The following is a 13788-nucleotide window of genomic DNA, read 5'->3' as shown; positions in this document are numbered from 1 at the left end:
CTTCAAGTATCTGTGAATAAAGAATAGGAGAATTGCAAGGACGAGTAAGGAGGTCAACAGTGATCCTCCAACGGTTTGTGTTTTGGACAAATGGACTTTGATTTTGTTCAGCTCTTCGAGGTTGTCTATGGTGATGGTGTGAAGTGTTTCTGCATCGGGGATATGTTCTTTGGCTTCTATAATTTTCCCAAAGATTGGTGTCATGAATTGTAACTGTTCGATAACTTTGTTTACGTTGTGGAATGTACTGTTTCCTATTTTAACTGTACAGTTTTCAGTTTCTATGATGGTTGGTGTTGTTATTTCTCTCGAGTCGCCACATGAGTCCGAGATGTGAATTCTTACTGTGGTATCCACTATTATGGTCCCTGGAATTATTTCTCTGATTTCGGGGTTTTCCTTTTGTTTTGAAAAAATGCATTTTGCTTTGAAGTTATTTAGAATATTGGAGATGCATTCGTCGGTGATTGCCTTTGTTCTTTCGCATATCGTGCATTTGCCGGATTGTTGGAAGAGCTTTTCCTTATATTTTGCTACGTATTTTATGTTCGTGCTGATCTTCGTGCTGTTTCCGCCGACTGGTTCTAACTGCAGTAGTTCGTAGTCCCTATTTTCTACTATCGGGATTTTCACAATGACAATAAAATGATTTCTTTTTATTGAGACAATACTATTGATGTGAACAAATATTTCGTCTTCATACGTCAATATTATGTTTTGCTTAGTTAGAAAATTCCAAATATAAAGTTTTTCTGCTGGGCTAAGTATATTTTTATTTATCAAGTTTAGTTTAGATAGTGTTATTTGTTCTTCCAAATCTTCTAGTATTCTTATAATAATATCTATGTTAGAAATAAGGTTGATATATCCTAGCTCATTTTGAGATTCTCTTACTGATTCCTCGATATCTATTAATGTTTTTGATACATTGCTCAAATGGATTTCTAGGAGATTGTTAATTCGTATTTGTTTTGATTCATTAGTTATAAATTTATTCAAGGTTGTTTCGAGTTTATCAAAATTTTGATTGATCAACAAAAGATCTTCGTGATCGGGATTTCCAGCTATGAATTTGATTGTAGAACCTAAAGCGTCTATGAGTCCTCTTCTAATTCTCCTAGGAAATAAGCTGTTGGTTTTGGCGTGCGCAATTTTTAACTTGTAATCAAGGGTATTTTTTAGATGGGTTGTTGTATTTAATGTGTTTGCTAGCTTTTCTATGTATAAGATATTATTATTTTTTTTTTTTTTGCTATTTTATAAGGATCTCGATCTTTGTTAAGCCGTTGCGTTATTTTAATATATTTATTATCGTTTGTATGGAGTTGGGGTGGTTTTTTATTGTTTTCGTGCTGTTTTTCGTACGCTGCTTTCCTTCTGTCAAGTTCTAATTTCACTGCGGATTGAAGTTTGTTCGCGTTTTCAGTGATTTCTTCGATGTCGACCGTGTTTCTTTGGTTTAAAACGAGCTCGCGGGGTTTTCTCTTAGTGACCGAATGATATGTGTTATTATAAATATCTGTTATGATATTCATTTGGTCATTAAGCGAAATGTTGGTGTGTTTATGTTTCAAGGTTCTGTATAATTCGATCAAAGTCGAATGAAAACGTTCTACGATTCCATTCGAGTTTGAATTACTCGCAAAGTGCATTTCGATGCCAAGATCGTTCAAAAATCCGACAAGGTCGATTGATTTAAAGGTTGGTTCTTGATCGCACACTATGGTTTGTGGTCTGCCGAATATTCTGAGGTGTTCTGTGATTGCTTTTTTCATGTCTACTATTGTTCGGGATTCTAAAGCGATTATGTTAGCGAATTTTGAGAATGAGTCGACGATCGTAAGCTATTTTGATCCTTTCATGAAAAATACATCGATATGAATTCGTTCAAAAGGTTTTTCTCCAAATATGCTTTTGTGGATAAGCTGGGGTGGCCTCCTGTCATATTTACTTTTCTTGCAAATGTCACAGGATGCTACGTGAATTTTTAATTTACGATCGAGTTCCGGGAAAAAGTATCTTTGTAAAATTTGAATTTTATTTTCTTTCATTCCGCGATGCGCAAAGGAGTGTGTCTGTTTTATGATTTCATCTTGGGCGTTTTCCAGTCGTACATCTTCCAATAGCGTTTCTGAAATAAAAACCTTGAAAATTTTATTAGTCGAGAAATATTTTCTGTATGTTTCTTGAATAAGTTGGATCAGAGAAATAGGTGCTTTGATGCCGCTCACACCTTTAGGATTCAATAGCATTTTAAATACTTTGGTGATTTCCTCCTCATTGTAGAATGGTCTCACTATCGTGTGTCTATGGTATCTTGGGAATATTTCTTCGTATACGTCGGTGTTTATGTTTGCGATTTTGAAAATAATTTGTGTTCTAAACATGTTCAGTGGTTTTTCTGTGGTCCATATGTAATAATCGTCACTCGTATCCACTGAATGTATTGTGCTTAGATCTGTATCGTTTCCTTCCGAATATTGATGCTGGTTATTGATGTCTTGGATAGAACTGTGGGTGATCTCTTCCGGTTTTATTCTCGATAGAGCATCTGCTACGGTATTTGACCTTCCTGGTTTGTATAAAAGTTCGTAATCGTATTCTTCGAGTTTGAGTTTACCTCTAAGAATTCTTTTGTTTGTGTTTGTTAGAGAATATGTTAAAGGTTGGTGATCTGTTATTAGCTTGAATTTTCTACCATATAAATATGGTCGGAAATGATTTACCGCCCAGTACATAGCAAGAAACTCTTTTTCGGTCGTTCAATAATTTTCCTCTGTCTTGTTCAGTGTCCTAGATGCAAACGCAATCGGTCTATCTTTACCAACGGGCCCCTGCGAGAGTACCGCTCCGATGGCGTAGTCGCTTGCATCTGTTGTTAAAATGAACTCTATCGAGGAATCAGGGCAAAATCGGGTCCCTTGTTAGAGTGGCGGATCTGAACGGTCGCCAAGTGGCGGAATCTGAACGGTCGCCAAGCGGCGGATCTGAAGGCATCGGTCCCGCCAACGGACTTTGTCATCGGTAAGAACAACACGTTCCGTCTTCGTTCTGAACTCTACTGTTCGACTGCACTACTGCACTCTCTTTATTCGACTCACAAGGTTTTTTTTCATTTCGTACATTTCCGTTTCCTTATTCTAAGTTAGTAAAAGAAATGAACATAAACATAAACATAGAAGTTTGGTTTGCTCGGCGCGTGTTTGTTATGTTTACATCGAGTATACGCGCACGGTCGTAAAGTGGGTCAGTTTATTACGCTCGCGTATGGTCGTAAAGTATGTGTCGCGCGCTGCGCTACAATTATGCGTCAGCTTTACTTATGATGATTGAAAAATAATCAACATGACTCACAGTCATTGTTCCGCCTTAATCAGTATGTCGATTGAAACAGAATAATGTTAGTAAGAACTGATTTCGTTTCAAAATTATATGGGTGTAAAAGTCCAACTAAGTCATAAAGTCATAAATGATCGTCGGATGATTCATGCGTATGCTACACCTTCCCCCTGAGAGAAAAATGATGCAGCTACGCGAAGTCATTTTTAAAGAATTCCAAACCAAAAATCTTTACAGTAAAATCTTATTTCACCTTCCCCCTGAGAGAAAAATGATGCAGCTACGCGAAGTCATTTTTAAAGAATTCCAAACCAAAAATCTTTACAGTAAAATCTTATTTCTAGTGTTAGTTGTTTATAATGTTTATATTTCCATATATTGAATTATTGTTATAAAGGTATTTCGGTTATAATGCATTATTGAGTATTTGTGCAATAATAATACTTCTTTTTCTTTCTTTATTATTTTTATATTTGTATTGATATTATAACGATTCATATTGACATAATATATAATAGATATGACATTTGATTTTCATTACATTTATCTTTAATTTTCGCCAATAGCATAGGAATTGAAATTATTCATTAACTGGTTGTGAGAAGCTTTTAAAATTTTCGACATAATCTGTTGATACCTGTGTGTCCACCAATTGCGGAATCATGGTTTTCTTTTGATTATTTCTTCAACAATTTTGCTATCTGTTATTAGTTATTATATTCTTGTAAGCTTGGAAATTGTTAAAAATAGAAATTTAATTAGACTTGAATGTAATCGACGTCAACACGCTTGAATCTCTTCGTCTCTCGTCTCATCTCTGTCTAGAAGAGTGAACCTGTGAGGACGGAATAATAATATTGAACTACTCGGTACAATGCGCTCGAGCTATTGCCTTTCGTTCTTTTAAGTTTGCCCATTTTTCTTATATATATATATATATATATATATATATATATATATATATATATATATATATATATATATATATATATATATATATATATATATATATATATATATATATATATATATATATATATATATATATATATATAGTTATCACCATCCACTTTCCCAAAGGATGATTCATCAACCACATTCACTTTCACGATTCTGAAAACATAAATAAAACTTCGTATCAACGAATTTCCGAAAACGCTGATCAACCGTTCATATTTCCAAATATCAACATTTTCATCATCCAACTAATGCAACCAATGTAATGCTGACGAATCACACCACCAACGATTACCGTTCAACTTTCCAAACATCAACATCTTGCATCATTCAACCAACGCACCGAGGAATACTTACGAATCATCACCAATCAAATCATACAAACCATCCGAATGGAATCTTTATCTAGTCCGATACTTAGCTAACGTTCATTCATCATCGTAGCGAGAAGATAACAGCGAATCATCATCTAGCACCAATGCCACGATCAACTCAACCAATGTTTACTAATATTGCACCGAGAAATCTAAGTGTCAACATTTTATCAGCGCTGAATGAGAAGACATCAACAAGGTTTGCTTTCATAAATAGCGGATAGGTATTTAAGGAAAGATTCGATCAGAATAAAGTCAGTCATAATTCAAAATTGAAACAAACATCTATGATTTAGTTTTTAAAAATCCCTTTGGTTCGGTAAAGTAGTTAACTTATATATATACGCAAGTCAGTTCTCATGCTGTTGCTCAGTTATTTCGGCCATTTCATCATTTCTTCTGATCCTCTTAAGGGATATTTCTATTTATTGGGACTTCATTTTTCATCGGTTTTATTTACCGGAATAATAGTATTCATTGGCGTCGTTGTTTGTCAGAAGCAAAAGATATAAGTTTTAAAAATTTCGTGCATTTTGAATTTCGTGTCCTAACGTTGATCAAACATTTAGGCATTATCTTTCTAATTTGCACTAAATAAGTTTATAAGAGAAAATACAAGAAATAATGTGTGTGAGAGAAAAATTTTTCACGTTTCCATATTTCCGTCACATATTCATATCATATTTGTATTTTTAACATATTATTTTTTGACGTAGGACTACGTCTAACCGGAAGATATAGGGGTGAAATGAAAATCTAGGCACTGAACAAGTAGGAAAAAATGCAAGATTTGGATCGCTTAAAATTCGAGCATTTCTCAATAGATCGCAAAGGTTTTTGCATCAATTGATAGGAAATATATCTACGCATCTATCATAACGAATAACATTTAATTTTTCTTGAGATAAATTATTAAATAAATGTGAAATATCAAGCATTGTCCAAATGCACTCTGTGCCCATTTTTGATTGGTCCATTTTGTGCTCCTCAAATCGTACCGACCAAAACGGGCAATCAGAGCAGCAGCGGAATACAACGCAGCACGATTGGAAAGGAAAAAGAAAAAAAATGAACGAAGCATTGGTCGCAGTCTCACACATGCGTAATTCTCGAGCCAGCCAGTCAGCTTAAAAATCCCCGCTCCGCTGCCGTAACGATCATTCTTTGTGTGGACACCGACTGGACAACATCGTTGCTGGACGAGCTGGACGGCGAGGGATCGAGTGCCTTTCTCAAGGCAAGAGGGTGGAGGTGGTAGCGCTGGAGTAGAGTAATAGAGTAGAGTAGAGTTTTCAAAGGGCCTTTCTCAAGGGTAGAGACGAATGAACTGCAAAAGTTTAAAGTCTCTATAATACAAGACCTTCCTTCCTTCCGTAACGATCATTCTTTGTATGGACACCGACTGGACAACATCGTTGCTGGACGAGCTGGACGGCGAGGGATCGAGTGCCTTTCTCAAGGCAAGAGGGCGGAGGTGGTAGCGCTGGAGTAGAGTAATAGAGTAGAGTAGAGTTTTCAAAGGGCCTTTTTCAAGGGTAGAGACGAATGAACTGCAAAAGTTTAAAGTCTCTATAATACAAGACCTTCCTTCTTTCCTTCCGTAACGACCATTCTCATTCAAACCGTACACCACATCGGTTCGCATCACAACACATCAACAAACCAACCCAAGCAGCCATGTCTGGACATGGTAAAGGAGGAAAAGTGAAGGGAAAGGCAAAATCCCGCTCGAACCGTGTTGATCTGGAGTTCCCCGCAAGGGTAACTAGGCCGAGCGCGTTAATACCAGTGCACCAGTCCACCTAGCCGGCGTTATATAGTTTCGGCCGCCGAAGTGATCGAGTTGGCTGGCAAAGCTGCTCGCGACGATAAGAAAACCCGCATTCGGAACAGAACACATTCGGTTCGGTGGACATCAAGACAACAGGCAGTTGCAGCGAGTGGTGAGTGGCAAACGCAATCGCAAAACGGCATCAGGTAGCAGAAGAAAAAAGTTTGTTCTTTATACAAACTGCTTTGGTGGCAAATCCAGAACAAGGCGGCATCGAGGGCGTTCGAAATGGTTTTTTTTCAAAACCACGAGTACTAAGTTTTCTAAATTGGAACCAATCCATAAAACAAGGCGCTTTTCAGGGCCATTAAACCTTCCAAAAAAGAGTTTAGGAAATACAGTTCAATGCTTTCTAAAATATTATCCAAAATAATAATAAAACACAAATTGATTTTTTCATAATTTGTTTGCCAGAATCTGATGAGTATGTGAATTTGGCAGTCGTTCTGAGCTGATTGATAGTTGGGGACTTTCCTGATTTTTCAATTTTCACCAATTCTTAAATTGTTTCCAGATTGAAAGTACAGTAACTTACAATTAGTTCGACATTTAGCTAATTGGACGGACATGTAATGCGACTTATTTAGTTGGACATTTTTGTAAACATAGAGATCCAAATTATCACCCCACATTGAAAGTCGACACTGTACCACTGTCATCGCAAATGTTCAATTACAGGTTAAAATCGCCTCCAATGCGACACGGAGTGGTGCTTCGGCACGTCGCATTGAATGTGATTTACTGTACAACATGTCACAAAGCTGGATGGGAAGAAATTTTCCAACTGTGAAAGCTGTGGCGAGTGGCAACAAATTGCTAAACAGGAAGGTTTAGCCGAACAAGATGGGGATATCGAGTGATAACAAAACAATAAACTCTTTAGATTGAAGATAATTTTGTGATCCTGAAAAGGACCCTTTTTAGCCTGCATGTGAAAACCGTAAATCCGTGTGGTTGTACGGCATCGGCATCGTGGACGTAACAAAGGAGGACAAGTTAAGGGAAAGGCAAAGTCCCACTCGAATCGTGCAGGTGTGCAGTTCCCCGTAGGTGTATCCACCAATTACTCAGCAAGGGTAGCTAGGCCGAATGGATTGGTGCCGGAGCACCAGTATACCTAACAGCGATTATAGAGTTTCGGCCGTCGGAGTGCTCGAGTTGGCTTGCAAAGCTGCTCACGACAATCAGAAAACCCGCATCAAGAACAGAGCAGCTTCGGTTCGGCGCTCATCAAGGCAACAATTAGTTTCAGTGAGTGGCAAAGTGTTTCTCCGGCAAGTCGCATTAAATGTAATTTACTAAACAACATGTCACAAGCTGGATGGGAAGAAATTTTCCAACTGTGAAAGCTGTGGCGAGTGGCAAACGCAGTAGCTAAACAGGAAGGTTTAACCGAACAAGATGGGAATATCGAGTGATAACAAAAACATAACACCAAAGGTTCTTTTCAGAACCATCAACATATTCATAAAGAGTAAACAGTAAACTAATCCATTTTTCAGGTAGATAGGTAGGTATTCACGTAGGAGAAGAAAATAAAACAATATATTTAAAATATATGTTTAACAAAAGCTGTCCCCTTTGTTTAGTCCTACGTCACTCCGGTTATGTCCCCGACATTACCCACCCGTATTTTTTTTTTGGTAATTGTACCGGAATTCGCTATTTCATCTTCATATTTATAATTAAATTTTTGCTTCCCTGGTAATTTGTACCAGAATAGTTATTTGTTATTGTCATATAAGAGGCAAAAAAATGTATATATATATATATATATATATATATATATATATATATATATATATATATATATATATGTCCATATAAGTAAAATAAAAAATGACATTATTTATTATAAACATCTTATTGCGTTACGTTATTAAATTTATTTTGACGTAGGACTACGTCTAAGCGGAAGATATAGGGGGTGAAATGAAAATCTAGGCACTGAACAAGTAGGAAAAAATGCAAGATTTGGAACGCTTATAACTCGAGCATTTCTCAATAGATCGCAAAGGTTTTTGCATCAATTGATAGGAAATATATCTACGCATCTATCATAACGAATAACATTTCATTTTTCTTGAGATAAATAATTAAATAATTGTGAAATATCAAGCATTGTCCAAATGCACTATGTGCCCAATTTTGATTGGTCCATTTTGTGCTCCTCAAATCGTACCGTCCAAAACGGGCAACCAGAGCAGCAGCAAAATACAATGAAGCACGATTGGAAAGGAAAAAGAAAAAAAATGAACGAAACATTGATCGCAGTCTCACACATGCATAATTCTCGAGCTAGCCAGTCAGCTTAAAAATCCCCGCTCCGCTGCCGTAACGATCATTCTCATCGAAACCGTACACCACATCGTTTCGCATCACATCACATCAACAAACCAACACAAGCAGCCATGTCTGGACATGGCAAAGGAGGAAAAGTGAAGAGAAAGGCAAAATCCCGCTCGAACCGTGTTGGTTTGCAATTCCCCGTAGGTGTATTCACCAATTGCTCCACAAGGATAGCTAGGCCGAGCGCTCCAGTCCACCTAGCCGCCGTTATATAGTTCCGGCCGCCGAAGTGATCGAGTTGGCTGGCAAAGCTGCTCGCGACGATAAGAAAACCCGCATTCAGAACAGAACACATTCGGTTCGGTGGACATCAAGACAACAACAGGCAGTTGCAGCGAGTGGCGAGTGGCAAACGCAATCGCAAAACGGCAGCAGGTAGCAGAAGAAAAAAGTTTGTTCTTTATACAAACTGCTTTGGTGGCAAATCCAGAACAAGGCGGCATCGAGGGCGTTCGAAATGGTTTTTTTTTCAAAACCACGAGTACTAAGTTTTCTAAATTGGAACTATTCCATAAAACATGGCGCTTTTCAGGGCCATTAAATCTTCCAAAAAAGAGTTTACGAAATACAGTTCAATGCTTTCTAAAACAATATCCCAAATAATAATAAAACACAAATTTATTTTTTCATAATTTGTTTGCCAGGAGATAATTTGTTTGAGTATGAGAATTTGGCAGTTGTTCTGAGCTTATTGATGGTTGGGGACTTTCCCGATTATTCAATTTTCACCAATTCTTAAATTGATTTTAGATTGAAAGTACAGTCATTTACATTTAGCTCGACATTTAGCTAATTGGACGGACCTGTAATGCGACATATTTATTTGGACATTTTTGTAAATATAGAGTTCGGGGTCCAAATTTTGACCCCACATTAAAAGTGGACACTGTACCACTGTCATCGCAAATGTTCAATTACAGGTTAAAATCGCCTCCAATGCGACACTGAGTGGTGTTTCGGCACGTCGCATTAAACATAATTTATGTTGTACAGTAACTCACAGTCACAGTCACAAGCTGGATGGGAAGAAATTTTCTAACTGTGAAAGCTGTGGCGAGTGGCAAACGCAATCGCTAAACAGGAAGGATTAGCCGAACAAGATGGGGATATCGAGTGATAACAAAACAATAAACTCTTTAGATTAAAGATAATTTTGTGATCCTGAAAAGGACCTTTTTAGCCTGCATCTGAATCCAACGAGCGAATAAATCGTAATGAATGTATTTTCTTCTTCTTCTTCTTCTTTTTGGCTTTAAGAGGGTTTAAACTTTTCAGTTCATTCGCCTCTACGAATGTATTTTTTTTGCCATCGCTGCCTTTTAACGCTCATTCGTTCGTCTCGTTGAACTCGCCCCTTTGGCTGAGTCTGCCGATTTGTCTCTATCCTGTGAGCGTGTACCGCTAAAGTACAAAACGCGCGGATCTGCTGAAAAATATATCATTCTCTTTCAAACCGTAAATCAGTGTGGTTGTATGGCATCATTTCACATCTCACCGCATCAACGGATTGGTGCCGTAGCACCAGTATACCTAATAGCGGTTATAGAATTTCTGCCGCCGGAGTGCTCGAGTTGAGCACATTCGGTTCGGTGGCAACAACTACAGGGTGACAAAAAAGTCCGGTCACACAGGAAAATCTCAATATTTCAAAGAATAAGAAGAAAATCTGAATCTGGCTTTCATAGCTTTATTCAGTAACTCATAAAGATACTTCACAGACGATATCTCGGAATTACACCACCTTTCTCTGATCGAACCAGCTTCAGACGTCTCGGAAAGTCGTCGCAAGCGGCGCGCACGTGCTCCATCGGCATCTCGTCCCAGATTTTCGTGATAACTCGCTTGAATTGCTCCAAATTTGTTTTTTTATAGTCGTTCAGCTTCGACATCATGTATCCCCACACGAAATAATCCAGTGGATTCAGATCCGGAGACGACGGAGGCCATTCATTCTTCGAAATGAAATCGGTCAAGTTTTCCTTACACCACGCCTGAACAACCTTTGCGGTGTGGAATGGGGCGCCATCTTGCTGGAAGCAGTAGTAATCGTCTTCAAACAATAGTTCAGCTTGAGGCAGAACATTTTTCTTCAAAACCATGTCCAGGTAGTACGCTGCGTTGATTTTGACCCCTTTATCGATAAAAATAAGAGGCAGTTTACCTCTCTTGCAAATGGCTCCCCAAACCATCACTGACGTCTTATTTTGGAACCGGGAAACGTTCAGCTTGTCCGCAAGAGCTTGCTGGAGGCTCACACTCCAAACTTGATCATTTTGGCGATTGACTGTTTGCTCCAAAACGAACAGCTTCTCGTCCAAAAAAATAATCTCGTCATCTGCGCGCCAACCGAGCAACTCCCGCGACCGTTGGTACCTCTTGTCCTTTGTAGCTTTGGTAACCCCATGAACCACCTGTTTTTTGTACGGTGTAAGTGTTAAATTCTTGCGCAGAAGCAGGCGGATTGATTCTCGGTTCATTTTAAGGTTCCTGGCCAGCTTCCGTGCAGATTGGGCGGGATTCCGGCGAATCCGGTCTCGTATAATCTTTTTCAGCCTTGGAGTTCTCACAGACCTTGGTCGTCCATATCGTGCCTTGTCCTCGGTGCCTCCGGTCTCTAGGTACCGATCTATGGTCCGGTACACGAATTTCCGGTTGATTCCGAGCGGTTTTAGGTGTTTGAATATGTGTCCGGGTTTGTACCCTTTCACATATTCAGCGATAACAGCTGCTCTTAACTCTGCCATGGCTCACAACTCAATGTAAACAAACTGCACAGAAACGAAATTCTGCCACTTTGGGCAGCAAAGTTAGCCCTTTCATTTGACATATAGATGGCACCAGAGAGATGCAACGTGTAGGCTACAGGCGACCGCAAAAAAGTTTGACCGGACTTTTTTGTCACCCTGTAGTTTCAGCGAGTGGCAAACGCAATCGCAAAACGGCAGCAGGTAGAAGAAGGAAAAAGTTTGTTTATACAACCTGCTTTGGTGGCAAAACCAGCCTCCGTAAAACACGGCGCTTTTAAGGGCCATTAAACCATTCAAAGAAGAGTTATTAAAAGTTATTTACAATACCAATGCATTCTAAAGTGACATAATATGACATATAATATGAACTGAATTATTTTGTTTATGCGTGTTTTTGAACTTATTGATGGTTGGGGTCTTTTAAATTGATCATTCAGTTTTCACAAACCCATACATGGTTTCCGAATTAAAAGTGGCTTCAAATTACAACACATTGTATGCAGGATGGCATTAACGAATTTTCTCGGTAGCATGAACTGCTTTCTTTGGTTGATAACTGATGTTGAAAATTGACTGACGTTACATCTGCATTGTATAGAAAAATAACTAAGGAGCAACATTAATCGCCTTCTCCGATCGATTTTATTCACTGATTGATTACATCTGCTTTCTGTAAAGCTTCCTTTGTCACCGATTAATCGCCTTCTCCGATCGATTTTATTCACTGATTGATTACATCTGCTTTCTGTAAAGCTTCCTTTGTCACCGATTAATCGCCTTCTCCGATCGATTTTATTCACTGATTGATTACATGCTATGTTGGAGAGCGGGTTACACTTAGCGATGCTGTTGTTAGATAACACTACTGTGCTGAGGGTTGTCACTTGATGATTCTGGCATGTCTCTCACTGTTGTACGATTGTGAATTTTTCGATTGTCTCACTCGGGTAACACCATTTCACCAACCATGCCGTTTTAGAAAAGTTTTTCAAATGTCTCACACGGGTAACACCATTTCACCAATATTTTTTTTTTTTTTAGAAAAGTTTTTCAATTGTCTCACACGGGTAACACCATTTCACCAATAATGTTTTTTTAGAAAAGTTTTTCAATTGTCTCACACGGGTAACACCATTTCACCAATAATGTTTTTTTTTTTGGGAGAGAAAAATCTCAACACATCCACACATCTGCGTGGTCAATTTCATACTTTTGCCAACATGGGCCACAAACAGTGATTCTTGATTTGCGCTAAATCTTTTACATTTTCTTCTTCACTTATCGGCTCCATCGATTATGTTTGCACCGAAAAAATTCTTGATTTGCACTCAACTTCTCGCTTTTTCTTCTTCACTTATCGGCTCCATCGATTATGTTTGCACCGGGCAAAAAAAGCATAACTTGTTAACACTTTCACCGATTTTTGTATCTATTTTTGTCGCGGTCGCCAAGTGGCGGATCTGAACGGTCGCCAAGTGGCGGAATCTGAACGGTCGCCAAGCGGCGGATCTGAAGGCATCGGTCCCGCCAACGGACTTTGTCATCGGTAAGAACAACACGTTCCGTCTTCGTTCTGAACTCTACTGTTCGACTGCACTACTGCACTCTCTTTATTCGACTCACAAGGTTTTTTTTCATTTCTTACATTTCCGTTTCCTTATTCTAAGTTAGTAAAAGAAATGAACATAAACATAAACATAGAAGTTTGGTTTGCTCGGCGCGTGTTTGTTATGTTTACATCGAGTATACGCGCACGGTCGTAAAGTGGGTCAGTTTATTACGCTCGCGTATGGTCGTAAAGTATGTGTCGCGCGCTGCGCTGCAATTATGCGTCAGCTTTACCTATGATGATTGTGTGAATTCGTTCCAAAATTATATGGGTGTAAAAGTCCAACTAAGTCATAAAGTCATAAATGATCGTCGGATGATTCATGGATTTCTCTACATTTCTCGAAACATGTTATTGTTTCCCTAGAAAATTCGAACTCAGTGTCTTTCCTTAGTAATTTTGTAAGGGGTTTTACCAATTTGGCAAAGCCCCTAATGAATCTTCTGTAATACCCAATTGTGCCTAAAAACTGTTTCAATTCAGTTTCGTTCTTCGGGATTGGCCAGTTTCTGATTACTTCAATTTTATCGGAGTTAGGTTTAACTCCTTCTCTCGTAACTGTGTGGCCAAGAAATTGTGTTT

At 38.5% G+C, this 13788-nt stretch overlaps 1 protein-coding gene across 1 annotated transcript; it reads right to left on the bottom strand.

The window, feature by feature from the left end:
* Nucleotides 1-10562: 10562 nt before the first annotated feature.
* On the bottom strand, nt 10563-11594 carry LOC129761224 (uncharacterized). The gene has a single exon (XM_055758939.1). The coding sequence runs from the start codon at nt 11592-11594 to the stop codon at nt 10563-10565; it is 1032 nt and encodes a 343-aa protein (XP_055614914.1).
* Nucleotides 11595-13788: the final 2194 nt, after the last annotated feature.

The sequence above is a fragment of the Toxorhynchites rutilus genome, chromosome 1, assembly GCF_029784135.1.
Source record: "Toxorhynchites rutilus septentrionalis strain SRP chromosome 1, ASM2978413v1, whole genome shotgun sequence".
NCBI classification, from domain to species: domain Eukaryota; kingdom Metazoa; phylum Arthropoda; class Insecta; order Diptera; family Culicidae; genus Toxorhynchites; species Toxorhynchites rutilus.
Note: the sequence above shows the minus strand (reverse complement) of the source record. Positions and strands in the feature narration are given on the sequence as shown.

What these genes read in the sequence shown, in the direction of transcription:
- LOC129761224 (XM_055758939.1), bottom strand. Translation starts at nt 11,594, where the DNA reads ATGGCAGAGTTAAGAGCAGCTGTTATCGCTGAATATGTGAAAGGGTAC.